At 44.9% G+C, this 23,635-nt stretch overlaps 1 protein-coding gene across 14 annotated transcripts in view; it reads left to right on the top strand.

Annotated features, from left to right (window-relative positions):
• The first annotated feature begins 3,192 nt into the window (after positions 1 to 3,192).
• LOC107325293 (collagen alpha-1(XIV) chain-like) overlaps positions 3,193 to 23,635 on the top strand; it is a 90,453-nt gene continuing 70,010 nt past the window's right edge. For all 14 annotated transcript variants that reach the window (XR_014945222.1, XR_014945209.1, XR_014945217.1 and 11 more), the window contains exons 1-13: positions 3,193 to 3,331; positions 11,281 to 11,414; positions 13,935 to 14,115; positions 14,566 to 14,725; positions 15,088 to 15,181; positions 16,299 to 16,472; positions 17,061 to 17,221; positions 18,296 to 18,425; positions 19,839 to 19,955; positions 20,427 to 20,582; positions 20,875 to 20,991; positions 22,663 to 22,809; positions 23,147 to 23,266. Coding sequence is in view for 9 of the 14 variants with exons in the window: in XM_085544417.1 (XP_085400543.1) it covers positions 11,348 to 11,414; positions 13,935 to 14,115; positions 14,566 to 14,725; positions 15,088 to 15,181; positions 16,299 to 16,472; positions 17,061 to 17,221; positions 18,296 to 18,425; positions 19,839 to 19,955; positions 20,427 to 20,582; positions 20,875 to 20,991; positions 22,663 to 22,809; positions 23,147 to 23,266 (1,624 nt within the window). In the remaining 5 variants the exon portion in view is untranslated. The remainder of the gene's footprint in view (positions 3,332 to 11,280; positions 11,415 to 13,934; positions 14,116 to 14,565; positions 14,726 to 15,087; positions 15,182 to 16,298; positions 16,473 to 17,060; positions 17,222 to 18,295; positions 18,426 to 19,838; positions 19,956 to 20,426; positions 20,583 to 20,874; positions 20,992 to 22,662; positions 22,810 to 23,146; positions 23,267 to 23,635) is intronic.

The following is a 23,635-nucleotide window of genomic DNA, read 5'->3' as shown; positions in this document are numbered from 1 at the left end:
TATTCAATGCTCCAGGTTTCACTCTGGTTGTTTTTCACTCAGAGACCTTATTATGCATTAGAAGGAAGCTAAATATCCTCATCTTTGTTCTACGTCTCGGGAAATCCATGTTGCATTGAGATGGTTTGCCATGATGAGACATGGCAGAGAAGCAGAGGTGTCTCTTCTGTTTACATTTGTTTACACTTCTTTTACACATGGCATTAATTGACATTTCTTCTTGAAAGAGGAGTTGAGGATGAAATAAGAAATAGGTCCAGGAGCTTCTTGAAAAGACTGTGTAGAAGTGCAAACATCTATGAAAGGAGTGACCAAGTCTATGTTCCAGATAGTTAAAGACACTTACGGAGGATCTTGGGGCTGTATAAAGATGTTGAAGTGCCCTGGGAAGCTGAGGAAAGGCAAATAGAGAAGCAGAGGAAGAGGCTGAAGAAGTGAAGCTGTGGAGGGCCTCTGTCAGGAGTGAAGCAGTGGATCAATGGGATCAGAGGGGTACAGTCTGCAAGAGGTAGTGGTGTGGTGGGAAAGCTCAGCAAGGAAAATTGTGAGGCTAATCTTGGAGAAGAGGAATAGTGGCTCCAGTGAATTTGGGGCTGAATTTATCAAAGTTGAATGAGTGCACTTAGCTTGAAGTGGGACTGATAAGAATCACTCTGGGATCTGGGCATTCTCAGGGCACAACTGGTTTGGATGAGAGCTCATGTAACATCTTGTTTTCCTTCAGACACCTTGTCCAGACTCTCAGTTCAGTGAGGACATTGCTGTGTCCATACTGGTTCCATCACTGCTTCCCAGGCCTTGAGCCAATGAAGGACAAGGGCATGAGAAACACAATCTGATCTCTTTTCTTTTGCTTTTTGAGGCAAGAAGTGGTAAGGGATCAGAAAACACTGCTGGAGTGTTCCTAGCTTTTATCTGATGAATTATGTGTGAGTGCTGAGACATTTGGCTAAATATTAAGCCTGAACTTTAGAAAATGGAAAGTCTTTCCTCTCCAGAAAGGTTGGCATTAAGGTAAGTGACAATTGCACATGAATAATCCTCTTTGTTTGCCTTATCTTACTTTCACTTGATTGCTTGAAAATATTGCTGATTGCTCAAGTAGATGAGAAGACCCTCCTGGAAATCTACCAAATATACTTCAGAGCAGGTTTTTTTTATCCTCATTTGGTCTGAGTTTGGTATTTTGTTCATATTTTATTTATTTATTTTCTTTTTTTACAATTAAATAACTAATTTCACTCTGTACCCTTGCCCCATCCTTTTAATGGAGTCTGTAGGATGTTGTAACAATATGCCTCACTATTCAGCTCTGGGTGTTCACATCACACCCACCTACTTCTCAATGATCCAACTCAAATCTACAACATGACCTGAGACCATTTCCTTGGGTAAAGGTAACCAGTGACATAAAGGTTAAAAGGGCCTCTTCTCAACTGCCCAATGGAGATGATGGACATCCTTAGGTTCTTCTTATTGCTCAAGACAGCCCTCTGTACATTACAACCCAAACATGGATGTGATACAAATGCCTACAGAGATGCCTTTTCTTGTAGCTGCAGATCCCAAAATGTGAGTCGAAACTACAATAAGGCTTCTGAGTGTTGTGGCTTTGGTCCAGTGTTACGTGCAAACTTGTATACTCAAAGCACTTCACTAAGTCTCCTTTGAAGTTTCATAAATATGAGTTTAGAAAATGGGATTTTCTGTCCACCACTTAATTGTCTCCTCGTTTGTTCCCTGCTGCCCTATTCTGATGGGTTGTTTAGGCTGGAAGGGCTATGGCTGCCTGGAGAAACAAGGTCTACCTGGTTCAACAGCCATAGCCCTGCTGGAACACATTCAAGATGCATGGTATAAATATGTCCTGTCTGCCCCACTCCAAGGATGTGAACAGATTTAATAGCTGAATACAGCAATTGCAATTGAGCCTATTCAGCCCAGTTACAAGGCATCCAGGGATTTAGGATTTAATTGAATCAATTAGATTCAATTGTTAAATCCGAGCCTTGTGGTGCGTTCTCTTGAAGTTCAGGATCTTCAGGCAGTCCTACCTTGGTGTAATCCTAGAAAGCTTTGGGTGTTTTGAGGCAGGAATGGGGAAAAAATAATCTTTTTACTAATGTGTGTGAATTGGTCACTTATTATTGAGTCTGTGATGCTCCATAAACCGTAGCAAGATAGAGCTCCAAGACCACTTTATGCATCACGTTTTGACTTCAGGTTGGGACAAGGTTTCACTCACACTTTGCTTCTCAAACCAATGTCCTTCCTTTACCAAAAGAGGTTCCCATTTTTTCACTCTTCTTCTGTCTTTCACCTTTTTAGCCTGCTTATCTCTTGGCTGTGAGGTCTGAAGGGATAGATGGATCCAGCCATGGTGATGCATTGGAGATTTTGGGACACACGGCACTACAAAATAACCATCAGTGCAGGGAGATAACCTTGGTGATCACCAACTTCAAACAGCTCAACTTCTTGCAGTATGAAAGCTCTGGTTCTTCTGAATGTCTTCTGACATTCATGTCTTCTCCTATATTTATGTGCTGTGACTTCCAGGGGTGGATTATTTTCACCCTCAGATTGGGTAGCCATAGGATGCAGCTCCTATGGCTTTGGGTGCAGGAGATGGTGGGAGTCTTCAGGGGGTAATTTCCCATATATGTCAACTGGACATCCCAGTTCCTTTCACCGCCCTGTACCTCTCAACTCCTTCTTTTCTATCAATAGCAATGCTAATACAAGAGGCAGTCTTGTAGAAAGCTCTCTGGTGCTGTGCAATGGAACAAAGTGCAATCACAATTTTATTTGAGATATTTTGATTCTCCATTTTAAGATGCTTCGACAGGCCCCTCGTACTTGAGCCATAAATTAGATTTGCACCCTTCTCCTTGGGTTTCCTTCCTCACCAGCAAGGGAAAAACTCCTTCACTGCCTGCAAACAGAGACTTTCCCCCCTCCCTAACCTTTTCCCCAACCCGGCCCCTTCCTTTTCAAACATCCCAGTTATTTTATTATTATTTTGTGCCCACGAGGTAAAGATATATATATATATTTCCCCTCCCCTCACTTTTTCTCCCCTCCTCTCTCCCACATTCTTGCCAAGAGCACACAGGGCAGCATCCCATGCCCTGTTCTCGTCCTAACTGTGAACAGTGCAGAAGGAGCTGGAGGTGGGGGGATACCCACAGCAGCCCCTCCTCCTGCCTCAAAACTCCTTCCAAGTGTGCAGGGAGTTGCGCTACAGCCTGGCTGACGTGTTCACAGGCTCTTAGGGCTGCCAGCCCCTCTCACCCATGGGGAGAAGCCAACTTGCAACTGATTTGTGCAGGTAAGCAGTGCCGTCCGCCTGTGGCTGTCTGTCCATCTGCTCAGGTGTTGGGTTTTGTGTCTGGTTATGGGGTTGTTGTTTTTTTTTTTCCACTCTTCCTGTTCTCAGGTTGCAGTTCAAGGAGCGATGGCGTGAGAATGGGCTGGGGGCTGTGGGGAGGGAGAGATGACTGTGGATGGTAACACAGCTTCCCAAAGCACCTAAACCAGAATTTGGGGTTGACTTTGGGCTCCTTATGATGGCAAGTGACTTTTTGGCTGGTCTCAGGGGTGGTGAAGAAATGTTGTCTTTTTCTTTTTCTTTTGGGGTCTTTCTGGGGGGAAATGGGTTCTGACTGTGTAATTTCATGTGCCTGGAGGGTCCAAGCATTGCATTGGGCAGAACACTTCCCTGATAATCTTCCTGCTGGTGGAGTAAGAAACCGTATTTCTCTTGTTCAATTGAATTGTGTGAGGTGGATGCTGGTAAAATAGCTAGCACTGAAAGCAAGTCCTGGATCAAAGCTGCGACAACAGAGCAGACCCCTCCAGGACTAGTTATAATTCCAGACACAGTTAATATTTCAGTGAGTTATGGGAGAAATAGCAGAAAGGGTTGGTCTGAGGCCATTCCTGGCTGGGGAAGGTATATTCTTTCAAGGGGAGAAGCTGTATACATCTGGGCTGGATTCTGCTTTCCTACAGCTGTACTGGTTGTAGCATCCAATAAACTGCAATGAATGCAGTGACCAGTCAGATGCAGGTTGTGTTTATAAAGTTTCACACTGTGGGTCTGCTCCTTTCCTGATCTTTCAACTGGTCACTCCAAAGGCTTTCAAGCCTCGGCAGCAAGAGTGGTTATGGTGACTGAGATCCTTCAGCCCACTATTTTCCCCTGTCAGTTCTGAAATTGATATCACAGGGAACAGCAGTGATGAACAATTTCATTTGGCTGTAAGCCATCACAGGCCCAAAATAAGGTAATCTCTGCTTACAATCAGGAATTACAAGAAAATGCCTTCCTTCCAGGGAAAGAGGAAAACTGGCTAACAGGCAGGTGATTCATGGGGTGCCTGAAAAGTCTCTGTGGCTCTGACGAGGAGACTGGGTTGTCAGATGGAGTGTGCATCTCATTCTGTGTGTTTGAAGGAGCAGATCTATCCAAAAAGGGGGTGGATGGTGGATGCTGTTTGGGTTCCCTGATGCTTCTGCAAAGTGGTCCTTTCTGTATGTCCTAAACAACGTCAGGTTGGTTATGGGTGAGGAGATGCACTGGGCCGGAAAGTGCTTGGGGTAGTTTGAAGGGATCACAGAATCACAGAATTGAGTTGGAAAGGAACTTTAAGGTTATCTGGACATGCTTCCCTTCATTGAACAGGGACACCTACAGCTCAGTCAGGTTTCTCAGAGCCTGCACCAGCCTGGCCTTGAGTGTCTCCAGGGATGAGACATCCACAACCTCTCTGGGCAACCTGTTCCAGTACTTCACTGGCATAAATAACATAAATATGGGGATATATCCTTACCTGCAGGTCCTGGCATGGTCTCACAGAAGGAGTTAACCTGGCTTAGGCAGGAGCTGAAGGTGTGATGTTTTATACAGTGTGAGGCTGGGAATATCTGGGAGGGGGATATTTCCACACCAGAGACTGGGTCCAAATCTTCCCACAGACCCCATAGGTTGGTTGTTGAGAGCTCCAGGACTGGATGCTCTTGCGCTGATTGGGAATAGATGCTTTGTTCAATCACTCCACATTATTATCCAACAATCCTTCTCTGGTGTCTTTCTGAGCACAGACCCAGCAGTTACTTCTGTGAGAGAAAGATCCAAAATGGGATTAGCTGCATCTGTAAAGACTTTGATATGAGCACCTTGTGTTGCTCCACAGAGGATGGATAGTTGTTTTGGGGAAGGCTTGTACATCAACAGAACCCTCAGTCACCAGCATCTCACCAATTGATTTTGTTTGTATAGCCAGTCCATAAAAACCTAACCTGACACTAGACATAGAAGTGAAGCCAGTTCTCCTTTTGTTAACCATTAATGCCTGCTTATGATGGACATAAAATATGATTGTACCAGATGGCAAGGAAGGGTACAACAAATTTATATATATATATATGTATAATAAAAACATATAAGTAAGGTAAAGTGATTAATTATGTCATGTGCTGTCTGTTCATCTGTCTGTCATAATCCAATTGCTCCGGTGCCCAGAGATGAAAGTTCAAATCAACACGGCCATCCCTTCGCACCATCATTGCAAGTCTGTGATTGGTGTTTGCTTCATGATCATGTCAAGAGATCCTAGGGAAAATTGAGGGTCAGTTCTCACTGTAGGGCCACAATCTTTGGTTCACCAAGACCAGAACGAATCTGTCAGAGGCAATGAACCAGCATTGGTTCAGCAACAACAGGGGGGAATTCTTCCTGCCCCCAAACCGAGATTCCTCTGCTCTCAGGGGATGTGGCACCTGGGCTGGGATCTTGTTCTGTCTCTCCACTCCCCCCCAGCCATGCTGAGGGGCACTTTGCAAAGCGAACAACCTCCTGGATAGCAGCCAGCCTGCAGAGTGAGCAACGTGAGAAATGCAGACCTGGCTGCTGGCCAAGCAGTCAATCCATTCATCCATTGACTTCCTTAACCCTTTTATGTTTAACCTCCCCTTCTATCGATCTCTTTGCCTTTAACATCTGCATGCCCACCTGGAAATATTGCTTTTCACGCTGCTGATGCATAATCTTGCAGGGCAGACCTTTTGCCTCCAGTATAGGAAGACAGATTAATGAGTAGCATCTCATTATGGCAATAGGATGGAGAAGATGCAAACAAGCCTCAAGCCATGTATGCTGGGATACCTATTCAGTAGGCAGCTTACATCTTCATGTTGTTGCTTGAGAAGGGATTCTTCTAACCTTACAACCTGAAGCAGGGTGCCTCATTTCAAAGCAGAGTGATAAAATGAAGGGAGGTGGAAGGAAGAAGCTGAATTGTTTTGGAGGTGTTTTCTGTCTCAGGTGATTTGTGCAACGATGGTTTGAGTGATGCTGTGTGTCTCTCTTCGCTTTTTTTGAATGAATTTTTCACTGTTTAAGTAGGATCTGCATTGTGTTCCTTTCTAGCTTGTGGACTCCGCATTGGGAATCCACTGGGGTCAAGGCAGAGCCACTTGTATTATGTGAACCTCTGGTGACCAAGGGTCTCCATCAGAACTCTCCACACCAAACCTTACTGCACCCCCTGCATTATTTTGCAAGGAGAAATTGAGGGCAGCCACCAAATAAATTCAGTCCCCTTCCAAACAGGATCTCTTGTAGAAGGAGGTTGGGTGGAGACGATCATCACAGCCAACATCCAACTGCAGCTCTCTGAGCAATTCAGTGATTCGGCTTGGAAAGTTTTCTAGATTTAGCTGAGAAGGTATTTTTACTATTGTTAATGTGAAAACCTGATGTGCGGGGAAGTCACCAGGGTGTGGAAAAAAGCAGAGGAACGGTCTAGCTTTCATTTCCAGGGTTTGGGTTTATAAGATATTTTGCTGATTTTCTCCTTGATTTTCAGCTTTTAAGCTGAAACCTTCTATCCAGCGGTCCTAAAAGCTGCATGAATATTTTCTGTAGGGTGTGGAAAATGGCAGAACCAGTCCCAATTGGATATATTTTCCAAGTTGTTCCATAGTAGAAGAGCTATGACCTACCCGTTACCTCCAGTTAGCTGCTTGTCACCATTTCATCAACTTTTCTACCCCCTTCCCAGAAAGGAATGCCCAAAATGTCCACTGAGGTCTCTCCTCAATGTCTTTTTGCCCCAAGTGGATGTTTCCACTGGATATGTGCAAATCCTAAGCTGTGCTTTGCCCTGTGTTGTGTGATGCTGATGGGAACAACTGCAGTGAGTTATAGAGAAGGATACTGGAGATGCACTGATGCACGGGGCAGAAACTCCCAAAAACACATCTTCCACCCTACAGAAAAGCTGTAGCCAGACCTTGCCAAGCTCTCAGTAGTCCTCCTGAGATGTTAATCTGTCCTCTTTTAATATCTAGCTCCATCTTTCCACAGTGATATTCCCTAGGGAATCAGCAGCTGTGGGGTTTGAACCACAAGTCAGTGGGGCTGGGTAGTAGGCACAACCCTTCAGTGTCGTTGCCTTTAGACAAACCAGGCACGTTCAGTTGGGTGCTGAAGTAGAAAATAGGCTTCTTCCTGCTCTCACTTCATCTTGTTTTATTGAGCAGCCTCGCCGGATTCCCCCCCTTCTCTCTCCATCTCTGTTAAGCATTACTAGGCAGAGCAATCCCTTTAAATCTGGAAATCAATGATATTTATATTAAATATATATATATATATCTACAAAACACTTGCTCAAAGCTCTTGCTCTGAGAGAGGGAGGGGAGCTGTTTAGCCATTTACCCATTCTGCAAGAAGCAGCAGTTTCTTCTTACTGCTGATGCTGCTTTTTCAACAGACTCTGTGCTGCAGCTTGCACTCCTTTCATTGCTTTAAATTTCTCCTGTTTCATGGCAGAATTACCTGGAGCAGAGAAATCAGGTCCTCCAGGATGGGAGAACCACTGACCCATCACCACCATGGCCAGTAACCACGTCCCTCAGTTCCACATCTCCACATTCCTTGAACACCTCTAGGGAAAGTGACTCCACTTGTTTCCCAAGCTGCCTGTTCCAAAATATGAGCATCTGCATGAGGGATGCCTTAATGTATGATCCTGTAGAAGTTTCTTTGCTCTTCTGGTTTCCTTTGGGACATTCTTTATGGGGCTACCTTGACTAGGGATGGTGCTGGATCAAAATTTGAGCTTGGTCAAATACAGCCACCTAGGGTGAATGGATATGTGTTACCCAAAATGTCATCTGGCAAGAGTCTGAGTAGTTCTGGGGTGGAAGAACTGGGTTAGGACCTCAGCTACCTGTTAACACTGATGCCATCAAATCTTGGACCTTCTTCATATCCTTGTCTTGCTGGCATCCTTCCTGCTTCCACATCCTGAAGTTCCCATTAATTCCTCATTTAGGGCAACCTCAGTGCTTCTATTATACTTCTCAGTGTGATCTCCTGTGGGGCTGCTGAGCTCTTTCTCAATAGATTTTGTGATGTCCCTGATAATGCTTTATGAATGGAAGCCCTAGAGTGCTGAGACTGCACATAGGTGGAGGATCTACCTGGTTGTGTGACATGCACCACAGCATAGTAGTAGGCTGTAGGATGATGAGTTTGAGTGGATAGTGTGGAAAGGCTGTGGGTGCCCAGATGTAGCACTGCAATGAAGGTTTTTTATCTGTATGCAACAGGGATAGTTATTTAGTGGATGGAACAGCTGCTGTGGGAGATCCTAGGATGGGTGAAGCATAGGATCCAGCTGGAAATGCAGCCAAACAGGAGGCAAGCATCAGCCAGATGGGTCTGCAAACCCACTGAGTCCCATCATTTTTAGACAGACCTTGCTGACAGGAGTTATTTATTTATCTCCATATTTGTTGGCAAAGCAAAATGGAATATGAGTTTATTACAAATATATGCGCAGGAAGGATAAATACAGAAAAATAGCTCAGCCTCTGGCACTGCTGTTTAGCACGTGAGACCTGTTCCTTCCTTCCCCCTCTTGTTGTGCTTTTCACTCTTCTGTTCCAGGTGTGGTAAAGGGAGAACCCAGTCCATCAGCTCTTTGGAATTTGGAGTCTATTTGTTCTGCTGGAAAACCTGGGGACATTTGCTCCTGTAGATTATTTACCAGGCACTGTAAAAGATCAAGGAAAATGCTGGGATTGCTTGCACAACCCTGAAATTTATGAGGTCATTGCCCTGTCCCTACCAAAGCTGGTAGCTCTCTGTGATGGTTTAGGAGGTCTTTAACAAGGGTGATGACAGTCAGTGTCTACAATGATGAGCTGAGAGCTGCTGGATTGCACTTTTCTAATATTTAATGCATAAAATGAGCATTGTGATGACACCTAAATGATAACTGGACTGAGATGCCCTATGCTGGATGGTGCAGCAAATGGCAGCCCTCACTGGCTTTGGTCAACACAAAATGTTGCATCCCAAAATATGGAATGCATGGAAGGAACAAACTCAGATGTACCATTGGAGTACCCAGCCCAAGTCCAACATGTTCAAAAATATAACATCTGAAAGCTCAACTTGCATATGGGAATTCATTCCTGCACATGAACATGTGAAATCCATGGGATCTGGGCACCACTGTAGTAATAGGGACCCCTTCCCCGTGGCTCAGCACTCTGGCAAGGAAATTTTTAAGAACAGAACAATATTTTCTCAGAATTAGAAAGAGATAGAGACATTTATATCAGCATTTAAGCTTTTCTGGATGCCTACCCCATACAGACCAGCAAGTGCATGAGGACAGGCTTCAGTCTCAGCCTGATATGTTCTTATGAGGTTGATGCATTAGCTATCTTGGTGCATAATATATGATATTTCTGATGTTATTTTAAATACCTGGATTCCCAGAAGAAAGTGTTGTAATTACAACCTGAATTATCTTTCTCTTGGTTTATATTTCTATGATGGAGTGATGGCATCAGTGGACAAAGGAAGGGCAGCTGATATAATCTACCCAGACTTGCACAAGGCTTTTGATATGGTCTCCCACACCACATCCTTACCTCTACATTGGAGAAATGGGGGTTCTAAGGGTGAACTATGCAGTGAATAAGGAATAGGTCATGGGTTGTGGTCAGTGGCTCAATGTCCATGTCAAGGTGTTGGTGAGAGTTGTGCTCCATGCTGGGCTTGATCCTGTTGTTGGGGCCTTATTTGGATGTTGTAAAAGCCTGCATTTGGTGGTGACTGTATTATTTTTGCTGTTGCTTTCACCCTGAAGTCACCTCCACAGCAACTGTACTGGAGATAGAAAGGAAGGATGCAGCACAAGTCAACAACTGCATGGCAAAGATCTCCAAGTACAGACAGCAATTAGAAGAGAGAGGAAAATTAAAAGACAGAAAACACCTCGGGGACACTTCAGTCCTGATGGTCTAAGAGATTGGTGTGTGATAGACAAAGTGACAACAGCTCTCTTGATTCTTTAGGGTCTTGTGGACTCTTGACCTTCCTCTTACATGGGGATTTCTTTCTGTTGGGCTACCCCACTCTCAGTCTTGTTTTCCAAATGGGACCAGATCTGCAGTGCAGTGGGATTTTGAAGCTGAATGTTCTTAGCTGTAAGAAAATTTCCATCCATGGCAAAGAGCTTTTCCCCACATCTGCAATTTCCACCCTGGAAGTAGTCCATGTCTCCCTTTGAAGTCTGCTCAGCCCCAGACATGCAGGTGAGACTCAGAACAGGAGAAAAAGCTTTTATTGCCCTCTAAAAAATGGAATAAAATCCCTTCTTGCAATGTTGCCTCTGCTGTAGTTATTACTTCATAGAGAGAAGTCACTACTTTGCCAGGGGAGATTTCTGTAGCCCTAATGAGCTGTCAGCATTTGTTTGGGGACTTTGCTAAACTGTCTGTGAGCGGTAACCAGAGCTTTCAGCCCTCTTTGACTGCTCCATGATGAGAGGATGGATTTCCAGGGATGGGATTTAGGGACATGGAGGTTGTTTGCAAAGCAGGCCGTTAAAGACTTGAGTGTGGGTGGCTGATGTCTGAAATGATGCTCATGGACAGATCTTTGCTCCCTGTGTGTCTGAGGTAGCAGATGCTTCCCTCTTCTTTTGCAGTAGTAATATTCACCTTTAGGCTTAATTGCTGATGGCCATTACTGCCTGAAGAAGGGTGCTGACAGGGAAAGGTGCTGGGGAAACAAAGCAGAGTTCTCCTCTGTTGCCAACCTCAGCAAAGTGATGGAGAAATTTAAGCAGTTTCAGGCTGGTTCCCTAAGTCAAGGTGAGCCTTGGTAGATGGAGGAAGGCTTCCCTTACCACTGCAAGCAGGTAAGAGCATCTCATTCAGATGGCATGATTTAAAGCCTCTTTTCTCCTGCAGATGAATGAATCTCCTGACTGGGTACTGACACCAGGAACTGTGTGGCCTCTTCCCAAGGGAAAAGAAAATGTATGCCCAGATCCTTGCCCTGGCAGTGGCTGTGGCACATTACAGAGCCATGGCTGCTCATGAAGGTATGTGTTAAATGGGGTAAATGTAAAAACTGGGGGTGATGATGAAACACATCCAGGAGAAAAAAACATTTTCCAAACAACTGTTTTTGCTAATGTGATTATGGGGTGCAGATGTAGTGCTGGTGCCTTTGACTTCTGCATTAGGGTTCTTCTTTTTGTTTGGGAATTGCTGGCCAACAGTGATCTCTGAAAGCTGGTACAAGCCACCAACCAGAGGACATGAAGCAGAGGACCTCGAGGTAGCCTTGAAACCTCCTGCTGCTCTTTAGAGTTAAGACTAGTCACCTCAATCTAGCAGTAGATGTCCCTGTTCATTGCAAAGGAATTGGACTAGATAGTCCCTTCCAACTCAAGTGATTTCATGATAACATTATCTTACCTCCTCCCTGGATCCATGTTGCCTGTGCAAACCCAAAGAGTTTTTGATGAGCAATAACCAGATCTGAAAGACAGGAGCCAAAAGGATCCTGGAGAAGAGCTTCAAACACTTACAGCATAATCAAGCCCACATCTCTGTATCTTCAGGGTCCTGTGAGAAAGGAGGGCTTCTTGCAAGCTCCCAGGACTGCTGTGGGGCTGAGTATGAAACAGTGGGTCCCTTCCTCTTTTAATCCTTCTGCAGGAACAGGTCCACGGGTTCTGAAAGCGTAAATTCATCTGGAGTAAATTCAGTGAATTCAACAAGGAGTTAATGGAAGCTTTGGCATCAAAGACAAAATTAACTTGATTAAGTTCCTGTCCGTCAATTAAGCCAATATACTCAAGTATAATGCTATTTAATTTGAAGCTGGGAACAGTGCAATAAATCAGTGTTTACAGATGTCTCTGGCAAACCTGTGATTGATGAAACGTGGTAATTTTGGAGGTGCACGGAAAATTTCAAATAAAATCATATTCCCTGGTGATTAATATAGCTGTCTGCGTTGGTCTTTTCTCCTAAAGGTACCGATCCAAATATACTTAACGTGTTTCCAGCTTCAGATATACCTGATCCAAGTAGTGAGTGAATTTGGGTTTCATTGCCAAGCCAGCTCCCGCAGGCTGAGTATCTCATAGAATGGGCTCTGGTTGCCCCGTTGTCTTTCTCCTCATTATCCCTGAATGCAAACAAGAGTGGGAGCATTGTATAGGGCCAGCAAGACTCCCATGGACAAGTCATGGTGGATGGTGGATTCTCTCTAGGGTTTTGGGATGTAGAGGTAGATAGCCTTTCAATATCAACAGCATTCTGGGCAAGATTTCAAGACTGATTAAAAAGATGCAGCTCTCTGTGTGTGGAACCCCAAGAGGTGGGTGATTCTGGGAGAGATCTTGGAAAGTGTTCTCAGTCTTGTCCAACATTTGTTGGGGTTTTCTCATGATAACACAGGTTATGGGTAGCTTGGAAAGCTGTCAGGAAGCCAAGGATTGGCACTGCTTTCCCTGAGTCTTCTGGAATAGAAGGGACATCAAGGCCTTAGGAGAGGGCTTGATCCAAAAATAAGCTTATGGTGATCTGCTGTTAATGGCTGAGATGCCTCCAGGGCAACGCTGATATCTCAGCTGAAAAGCACTTATGGAGAAAGGAAAGGAGATCTTAAAAGAAGATCTCTAGAAAGGAAAATTGGAATAATTGTCTGCCATTTTTGTCAGGGAAAAGTGCTTTGTATTTCCAGCTGGGTAAGTTAAACCAAAAAAGAGTCAGTCATTATTTTTGTCTGTAGTAAACAGAATCGTTAAGTTGTAAAGAGCTCAGCATCAGGAGGCACAAAGAAAAATGAAGAAATGAAAAAACCCTGGGCAACAAAAAGCTGTGGACAGCTATCTGTTTGCAGCCAGCAAATGATGCTCTTTTCCTGCTGTGTGGCCAAAGGAATTAATCGAGAAATGAAGGAGGGCACAAAACCTGCTTCTTTTTAATCTCTATGGGGAAACCTGCTCTTAGGATTAGGGTAAGACTTGGGTAGATTGCAGAGGATGAGCTAAAATGGGCTTTCTATTGTGAGAGAGCAAGAAAAACCCACCTAGCACTTCTCCCCAGCAAATACTTCAACTTGGGTGAGTGTGGGTTGGGTCCCCAGCTGAAAGTCAAGGCAGTAGTTGGTTGAAGGTCAAAGCATCAGTGAAACAAAATGAAAAAATAAATGTGAAGAGGTTGACCCCAGTCCTGCTTTGCAAGCCTTCCTCCAGCAGTCAGAACACCCTACTTTTTAGCAGCCCTATAGTAATAATATAATATAATAAATAATAATAAAGTCCCAGGCTCTCCGCATGCAAGCCTAGAAGACCTGGTTCTTTTAGGTGGACCTACAGGTGCATTGGATGACTTACAGTGGTCTCTGGGGAGCCTGATGACACGGTGAACAATGTCTCTCTTAGCTGTAATATTTCAGGTGTTCACATGAAGGGTTTCTTTCCTGGATGCCTCAGTGCATGGTGTGAGATCATAGAATCATAGAATCTCCCCTAGTTGGAAGGGATGCATAAGGAACATTGAGTCCAACTCATGAGATGGGCTTTGCTGCCCTTCTTCTCCTTCAGTATGCAGGACAGCAGAGGTGGCCGATGTCCTGTTCCTCGTGGGGCATTCCCAGAGTGCAGGGAGAGAGAGCTCCCAACTGCTCAAGGACTTCATCATCAGCGTGGCCCGCTCCTTTGAGAATGTAGTGATGGGCAAAGGAGGCATCCGGCTGGCAGTGGCACTCTATGGAGAGAAACCAAGGTGGGTCAGTGCATCTTCTACCACCAGCACATGGGTTTCTATAGCCCTGCTGCTCTAGATGGGGACAGTTTTTGCTAAGAAACTATCTGTCTTCATTAAAGAGCTCTTACTACTTGGGTGAACCACTGCAAGAACAAAGCAAGAGTTCAACCCATAACAACATCACCAGAGTACAGAGGCATTTGGCCACGGGGAACTCACCCCAGGTAGGGAGAGTGAAACTTAATGTAGCCACAAGACACTCCCTGCTCTCCAATCTTAGGTGCTGTTTTAAGACAGAAAGCTCTGGGGTTGCCCTGACCATTGTAAAGAGTATTCTGACTACCTACAAGCCTTGTGTATCCATATAAGTGTCAATGTTGTTGGTCATTACCATTAATGATGCATCCTTGCTGCAATAACATTTTCTTGCCCTTTATTCACCCATACTCCCCCATTTCCCACTGCCAGGATGAGCATTGAACTGACAGATTATGTGACCATCGAAGAAATACTAGTGGCAATTCAGGAGATTTCAATCGAAGGCAGCAGCTTGAAAGTGGGGTCTGCCCTGGCATTTGCAGCTCACACCATGTCTCGCCCAGCCACACTGCGAGAGGATGCGGCAAAGGTAAGAAGTATTCTGCTGCCATTGCTCTGATGTAACACTCAGTAGGGATCAGACTTATGTTTCACCCACAGGCATGAATGAACCAGTTGGTTTGTATTCATCCCATCTGTTGTTGTCATTTTTGGCTTTTGAGGTTCCTCACTTAAGAGCTCATTCAGCTTCAGGTCTGAGATAGAATGAGAGGCAAGTCCAGATTTTCAAAGGACTCTCTCAAGCATCTCTGTATTCTCCTTCCTTCCTAACCCATGTGGTCTAAATCTTAACCAAGATCTGGGATGTTGGTTTGCAAATCCTGCAGCTGACTCTTCAAATTCCTCATATTGTGCTCTTTCATTCTCTAGCTCTGATTCCAATTCTTGTAGGTAGTTGTTTTGATCACGAGTGAGAAATCCAGTGACTTGTTTGAAGACAAAGCCCAAGTCCTGCAGGATGCAGGAGTGACCGTGTTTGCTGTGGGTATGTATAGACATAGAATCATAGAATTGTTTGAGATGGAAGGAACCTTTAAAGATCCTCCAGTCCAGCTCCCCTACAATGAACAGAGATATTTACAGGTAGATTATAGACACACTAAGCTACCAAATACAACAATTGTATTTGTTGTATATATGATGTTTGTGTGCACAAACAATCTACACACCAGGGAAGGCTGCAGATGTATAACAGCACCCACCTCCAAACACAGCATCTATCCCCTGGTACAACCAGAAAAAACCAATGCATGAACAGGAAAATCACATCTGTGCTGTGCTTGGATATTGTTTGTTGTTGTCGATTATTCAGTAGATATCTGTGGTTTTTCATCTGTCAGAATGACTTGTAAATTCAGGGCAAGTTCAATAAGTGGTTCCATGAAAGTCTAAATATTTTGATGTGGTATTTTCAAAAATGAAATGTTAGGTTGTGTTTGTTTGTTTTTTTTACTTTTGAAGGTTTCTCTAATAGGATTTAGAGCCTAACTTTAGCTAAATTGTCTATCAGAGTAATTCCATGGGCAAGAAAAATTTTAGCCCCTTTCCAAGAGCCAAATACAGACACTTATTACAAGTCAAACCCTTCTCTTTACCAGGCAGTTTGGGGAGAAAAAAAGAGTTGGTGGTGTTTTATTATGGAGAGCAGTTAGGTTAATTTGGACCAATTCAAGCACATTTTGGTTGATTTATTATTTATTTTTTTTTAAATTCAGCCTCTGGAAAACCCAAAAATTTTCACACAGCCTCCTCAAAGTCTCTTTGTCTGATTGTCTGTCGAAAGGGCAGAAATGCCTCTATATTTAATGGGGAGAATGAGGGCAGATCCTACCCTCCTCCCTTTCACTGTCCACTCAAAGCATCCCATTAATGGCCAGGTCCCCTTAGGCAGCCTTTAATACGCCTCTGAAAACAAACCTGGCTTCTCTTCCCTTGTGCAAGAGGCCACACCTGATCCACCATCCCCCACCCAGATTTTGGCTCCATTCCATTCCAGTACATTTGTCCCATTCATTCTTCAAAGACTTTTACTAATGCTTGACCTACTCGACTGCAAGTCTCTGGGGTCCTCCTTTCTGTCTCTTTTTTTTCCCTTCCTATAGGAATTAAAGATGCTGACAAGCATGAACTGAACAAAATAGCTTCGGAACCCACAGCAGAGCATGTGATTTACGTTGGTGACTTTCACCTGCTCCACAGTGCAGCCCCCAAACTCTCACGAAGGCTCTGTTTCACTGCCTCAGAGCCCCCACAGCCCATCAAACAACCCGTGCAAGGTTTGTTGAGGTTCTCCTTTTATCCTGCCCCAAACAGCCAACCACATTGTGGGGATGGGTCTCCCATATTCTCATTCATCTAAAGGGAATTCTATGGGATGGCTGACCCTGGAGGAGCAACCAGCTCAATGGAGTATCTGTTGCTTAGGAGCAGTGGTCCTATGTATTTTGCTTGTGTCTGCATTACCACGGTTAGCCTCAGGTTGGGTATTAAGAAAAATTGCTTCTCCAAAAGAGTGGTAATGCATTGGAACAGGCTGCCCAAGGAGATGGGCAAAAAAGTAAAGTATCTGGAGGCATTCAAGAAACATGGAGATGTGGCACTGAGGGCATGAGATCTAGATCTCTCCCAAAAGATGCAGATTGCAGTGGCAATGAGTTCTTATTGCTCACTTGGAACCCAAACTCACAAAAAAGATAAGTTAAAAAAGCTTAGAGCAGAGCTTTGGAGAACTTTATGGATAAAGCTCAACACCAAATTCTTTCTCTGCATTGAATATGGTGATTCCCCCAGTGAAAGACTTTCACACATCCAACACCGGTGCCATTGTGGTGCAAACAAAAGACCCTTCTTATCTTCTTTTACAGCTGAGAAGATTGTTGGCCCCCGAGATCTGCATGTCAGTGAGCACAGCCACAACTCAATGAGGTTCACATGGATGCCAGCCACAGGGAGGGTGATGGGGTACCGTGTCCACATACAACCTTTGTTGCCTTCAGGACAGCCAGTTTTGGAGGATCAGCAGCAGGTAGAGTTGCATTCCCACCTTGTAGAGCCCCAGTTGTGCTCATAGTGTTAGATATTAATCCTCTCCTTGGCACAACCCAGCTGGGAGATGACACCATGTCACTCAGCCATCCAGGTCATAGCTGAGTGAATCCCAATGAATTGCTGGAACTGCTTGTTTGAAGTGAAGCTCTATAAGGGGGGATTGTGCGCAATTGTTTGCACGTGATGGCATTACTATTGTGGTGAGATGGGTTTTATGATGGAGTGAAGCAGGGAAGGAAGAAAGGAACAAGGATATGATACAAGCTGTCACCAACTCTGTTGGGATCTATAAGAACAAGTCAATGGGAACCACTCCTTTCTTTCCTTACCTCTGTGACATGACCTCTCAAATAAAACATAGCAGCTCGTATTCCTCTTGCTGCCATCCTTAAATCTTGGCAAGATTTATGCATGTTTTTATTTTGCCATATCTTTGTGAGAAGGATGATGCTGTGTACCAGCTCACCCTGGGACAACTTGGTCACTGAACAAAGCAGGACTGAAGGATAGAAAATGTATGCCTGAAAGCTTTCATTTCTAATAATAGAACAAACCTATGAAAGCATAAAATATTAAAGTTAAGATTATTAATTGTATTAATTATTCAGATTGCATTTAACAAGAATGATCATCCTTGACTGCTTCAGAATCTCATAAGAACATTGTAAAAACACAGAAGTTATGTTTATTTCTTTCGCCCTCAGGCTATGTTGAAATTTCCCTATATGAGCTTCAAGAAACTCTCTTTGTCAAAAATAGTGGGTTTTCCTCCATTTTCTTTAAGATGGGGGTTGGGGAACACCCTCACTATCATGAATGTTCTTGTTTTCATGGAGTTTCTACCCCATGGGATCCAGCTTTGGCACTATCCTGTGCCAGTGACATGTCCCTTAAGAGCCTGAGTATCTTTCAAGTATTGCAGTGCACTGATCTTGCTCATGGAAGCACCTTGCAATAGAGGAGAAGCTTTGTGCATCTAACCTTCTATGAATGTGGGAATCTTCTACCCTCACAGAGGTGTAATGATATCCCTTGTCCACCTGTGTGACAGATTTTGGTGGATGGTGACAAATACACTGTGCTGGTGACTGATCTGAAACCCAACACCAAGTACGTCTTCACTGTCAGAGCCATCTACACAGATGCCCTCGGGGAGTCAGCAGCTGTCAAAGGGAAAACCAGTGAGTGTCTCTTGTGAAACCATCTTCTTCTTCATGTGGGAAAAGGGAAAGAAACCACCTCAGAGCCATACATTCAAGGCATGAGGAATACAGGAGTAGGAGAAACACCTATAGAAATGTCCCTGGTGTGGAGTGAAGCACTATGAGCAGAGTATCCCAACCATGTACCATGTGTACAGCCCGCTAGAAAGCTCATATCATCTGATGTAATGTGGAATTTAATAACTCCAGGCTGGGGTTCAATTACTGTAATTCCTAATGTACGTGGGATGAAAGAAGCTTCTGAAGACTCTGCGTTTAGAAACATGAGTTTTATGGAGAGGTGTACGTTCTAAATATCTTGCTTTGGAAGCAGATGGTCCAAAAACTTTGGGTTGGCATTGTGTACCACTTAGAATTTCACTTCACTTAATGGGAAAACCAAGGGAGAAAGATCATGACCCTTAGGAAATGAGGACCCTTAGGACCCCCTGAGTAGTGATCTCTGTCCCATGAAATGATCTGGATTACAGTCTGCCATGCTACATTCCTTTGCTGTCGTATTGCTGGCTATAATGATGAAGTTCTTGGAAACAAAGAAGTAAATTTACCCTTGGTTAAGCCCTGGAGTGCAAGACACTGGGTCAGAAGTGATAAATAGAGCAAGTTTTGACCCAGAAATCTCTCCACTACTTTCAGATGCTGTAAAGGATGAGGGAGTACAGTGGTTGTACTTCTCCCTGTTTTGCATGAAGAACCAAGTCTGCTTTGCCCAAGGGGTTTTGAAGAGAATGCATCCTTTTTCCTTTTCTTTTACTTCTTCTCCCTATCCCCACAGTGTCTAAATTGTTTGTCTTCTTGAAGGAAGATCTCTGACAGGATGAATAAATAAAGAGCCTCAATAAGGTTGACTCATATGTACTTGCCACAAATAAGATGGAATGGCTCTATGGGTTGAAATAAAGTCATTTGATCTCTTCCCTTATTATCCCCAACGTGAAGGCAGAGGCAGAAGCTATAAATCTGCCTGCCATGGCTGGCTGGATCAAAATGGGCTCCTCTTTGTAAGAGTCGCATCCATAGGCACAAGTAACGTTTGATTCATGTGCTCTTGCTCAGTCTGCCTGAAACCACTGCAGAGTTGTCTCTGCTCAGGAGACAATGCCCTGTGGGTAGATACTTCACAGCTTCCAACACCACTCAAAGAGGAAGCCCCCCAGGCACTCTGTCATGGGGGTTTTATGCTCATTTTTCAAGTGGACAAGGGTGTGATCAAGGGGAAAGTTTACTTTTGAGGATATGGCTGACAGAATAGGGAGAAATGTTGCTGCTCGCTCTTATATCTCTTTGCCTTTGAAGTCAAAAGCTTTTCCAGGTGTCTTTGATGTGGCTTTCTATTAAAGCATTGTTCCATCAATTTTTGTACCCCCATAGCACCAGTGCCTCCAGTCAGTAATTTCCGTGTGATTGAAGAAGGGCTTTTTAGCTTGAAGGTTGCTTGGACTCCTCCCTTGGGCAAGCTGGAAGGCTATAAAGTCTACATCCCCGGAGGTGAGTTTGGTTTCCTTGGAGCTTGCTTTGAAATGAGCAGTGACCTGAGGGAAGGAAAGTGCCTTTTCATCCAAGAAAAGAGTGATATCACTCCAGAATAAAGCCAAATTAGCTTCTTCCAGACAGTGTAGTTCCTCTAGAATGGAGGTCAAGAGTGTCTTGAAGGAAGAGATAGGTAGATGGGTATATTAGGTAGAGCTCTATCACCCTGGATATTTGTCATACTCAAATGCTTCTTTGGTGTGGATGTGGGATGAGTTCAAGCCTTTTGGTATAACCAACACTCACCTCTGTGTGATTTGCAGGGCTGGGGACAGCACAGATGCATCAAATCTTAACTACAGACTTGAGGCTTAGCAAAATTTCATAGGTCAAGGCATGCTCTTTGCTGTGTCTTGAGTACATTACAATGGGATGTGGACTTTAGGCACTAGGAAGGCTTCACCATCACTCTTGTCCTTGGTTTTTCAGCCAACAGGCCTGGAATGACCTACGAGCGGGTTCTGCAGGGTGATGTCTCCTCCCATGTGCTGGATAACTTGCAGGAGGATAGAGAATACAGCATCAGCATTTATGCCGTGTATCCCCAGGGTCCAAGCCAGCCTGTGACTGCCTTGGGGAGAACATGTAAGAGGTTTGACTCCTTGACTCCTTGCCTTGGGCAGTGTGTTCACACTCTTTGCTGTTGATAAGCACCCCACTGTTGGGCATGGCATGTGTGCATCAAAAAAGCATTGCTCAACAAGTCCTTCCTAAGTCCACCCTTGAGCCTTGCTCTTTCCTCATCACATATATGGATGTGGCCACCCTCAAACACCACCACACTGGTCAGGAGGAAAGGAGGGAGATCTATTATGTGCTCATGCTGCAGAAAGCAAGCAATCTTGGTGCCCATGAATGATCAGTCCTGTCCTTCCAGTGAAGCTCCTGCCTGTGAAGAGCATCTTGCTGCAGAATGAGACCACTGATACACTCCAGGCTCGGTGGAGTCCTGTCCGAGGAGCAACAGGCTACAGGCTCACCTGGACATCATCAGGTAGAAGAATGTGATGCAGGCATTGGTGGTCAGGGAGGTGGGGAGGCACTGGAAGCACTGGCAAGTTTTCTGGCTGTAGCCTCTTCATGCCCTGAGCCCAAATATCGTTTCATTGCTGGTGTGGGGGAGCAGGAGTTAGAAATTCAGGCTTGATGGCATATTTTGGCCTTGAGAGATGGATGATTCTGTGGTTCAAAGATGATATGGGTGTCGGGATGCCTGGACTCCATCACAAGCTTTGGGGAAAAAAAAACAGCATTCCTTCCTATGGCTTATGAAAGAAGAAGATATCTCTCCCTGTGGAGGGGGGCATTAGTTGGAGAACAGCTCTAAGGTAATCAGAAGGGACAAATCTTTCCAGGGAAGGCATAACACTGTATTGCTTTGTAAAGAATGGTTCTCTGAAAAAAGAAACCCAAGCACACCCCCAAATCTCAGCTCTTTATCCAGTCTTTGATTAATAGGCCAGAAAGAAACAGAGCACACTCAGCCTTCCACCTCATCGCAAGGGGAATGAGCAAGATGTGTTCAGCCAAAGTGTGATCACATCGGTTCTGTGCTGCGTTTATCGTATCTGAGCAACTTTTACACTCAATACCAGCCCACCCCTATTCCAGGAGTGGCAAAAATCCCACCATCACCGCTGTTCTTCTCCCACACTCCATCCCAGGGTCATGCACTACAGTGGCGCTGGGATCAACGCTGTCCATCCCCGTTCAGCCATCCAAAGTGCTGGAGGATTTTGATTTTGTTTCTTTGACAGAGAATAGACAAACCAATTCTTGATAACGTCCACGGTGTGTGGGTTGGGAAAGGGGGATGGGGCGCAGGGTGATGGTGGAAGCAGAAAATGGGGACATGGCACCCTCCAGTGACCAAACTGGAAATGGCATCCCCCACTCACCCCTCCTCATTCCCATCGTGTTGCCGACATCTCTGCTTCTTCGAACATGTAGGTATTAACTCTTCTGTGTTCATACCTCCCTCTAGAGTGATGCTGAAAAATCTTGCTGAGCGGATTCTAGCCTGTTGCGAGGATACAGAAATGATATTAACGTGGAGAAAATGTATTTTGTGGCATTAATTGTCTCCCATGTCCAGAAGGGAAGGAAGGATGGCTCCAGAACTGAGTCACCCAGGGCTGGACAGAGTGTGGACCCTGCTAGAGGACTGCTCTGTGCCCTATATACATTAAACTGGAAAGGGCTGCCCAGGGAGGTGTTGGAGTCCCTTGAGTTGTTCAAGAAAAAGGTAGAGGTAGTATCAAGGGCCATGGCACTGTGGACATGGTGGGGATGAGCATGCAGTTGGACTTGATGATCTGAGTCATCTTTTCCATCTTTAATGTCTCTGTGGTTTATCTGTTGCTACTTGAGTTCTCTGACCTGTAAAGCCCTAAACCACCTTGACCTGTTGTTTAATGCTGGGCGATGTGGGTTATTTGCACCCATATATACACTATGTCCTCAACAATGACTTGTGCTTATTGTGCCCTGTCCCTACTGCCCTTGGTTTGAGGACCTCATGGGCACAGGTGCAAGCTAGGAGGACAAATACCATTCCATCTCATGCAACCATGTCATCTCACCCTCAAGCGATGGTTTGTAGGATCCCAGCTGGATGGTTCTCCTTGGCCTGACCCCATTCATTAACCATCATTTCCATTTGCAGATGGCAGCATCCAGGATGTGAACCTCAGCAGTACCTACAACTACTACATGATCCAGGGGCTGCAGCCTGGCACAGAATACACTGTCACCATCAACCCCATCTTTGGAGATGTTGAAGGGCCAATAGTGAGCAGAAAAGCAACCACAGGTGGGTGCCACACAGCAGGGGTATGGGCAGGGGAGGAAGCCCAAGAGGACATAGATTGGGGTGAGACTGTGATGGCAGCACCAAACTGGTGTCCTTTGTGGTCCCCATCTTTCATATTCTCTGATGTAAAATGCAGTTTTGGAGGTGTGACACATGAGGACATCATTTAGTGGATGTGGTGGTGATGGGTTGATGGCTGGGCTTGATGATCTTAGAGGTCTTTTCCAACCTCAGTGATTCTATTCTATTCAGTTCTACTCTAATAATAGCTTTTTTGGGGGGGCGTCACTTAGAAGTTATGGGGTCCTTGAACTGAACATGCAAATCTTTCTTGCAGTAGCTTCAAGCACTGTGCAGATGCTGAACGTGAGTGAGATATCCACCAATGGTGCTCTGGTCTCTTGGGACTCAGTTGCTGGGGCCACTGGGTACCGAGTGGCTTGGGGTCCTACACCAGGTAAGATTCCACTGTCCTCCAGCCTGAATCACCCATCCCTCCTCCTTTAGCACAGGAGATAAGGCTCTGGGAACCTCAGGAATGATGGACATAGGAACAAGTCCAGCTCATTAATTGTTCTGAGCTACTTCAGGGTATGAGATGAAACCAGAAATTATTCCAGTGCCTGTTTTGCAATGCTGGCAGATAGGGTGTCTGCAACCTGACCCCATCCCAACTGATATCCCAGTGGGTACAAGGGTTCCACACCACCTTGCCATGTCCTTGGAGATGAGCTAAGTCACATCAGCAGTACAAGGGCTCTGCAACTCCCTAGAGAGGCAGAGAACACATGGGTGCATCCAGTGACCCACATTATGTTAGCTGGGG

The sequence above is a fragment of the Coturnix japonica genome, chromosome 1 (genome assembly GCF_054131305.1).
Source record: "Coturnix japonica strain WE chromosome 1, WE-NBRP24, whole genome shotgun sequence".
Lineage (NCBI taxonomy): Eukaryota > Metazoa > Chordata > Aves > Galliformes > Phasianidae > Coturnix > Coturnix japonica.
This window is presented reverse-complemented; position numbering and strand designations above follow the sequence as displayed.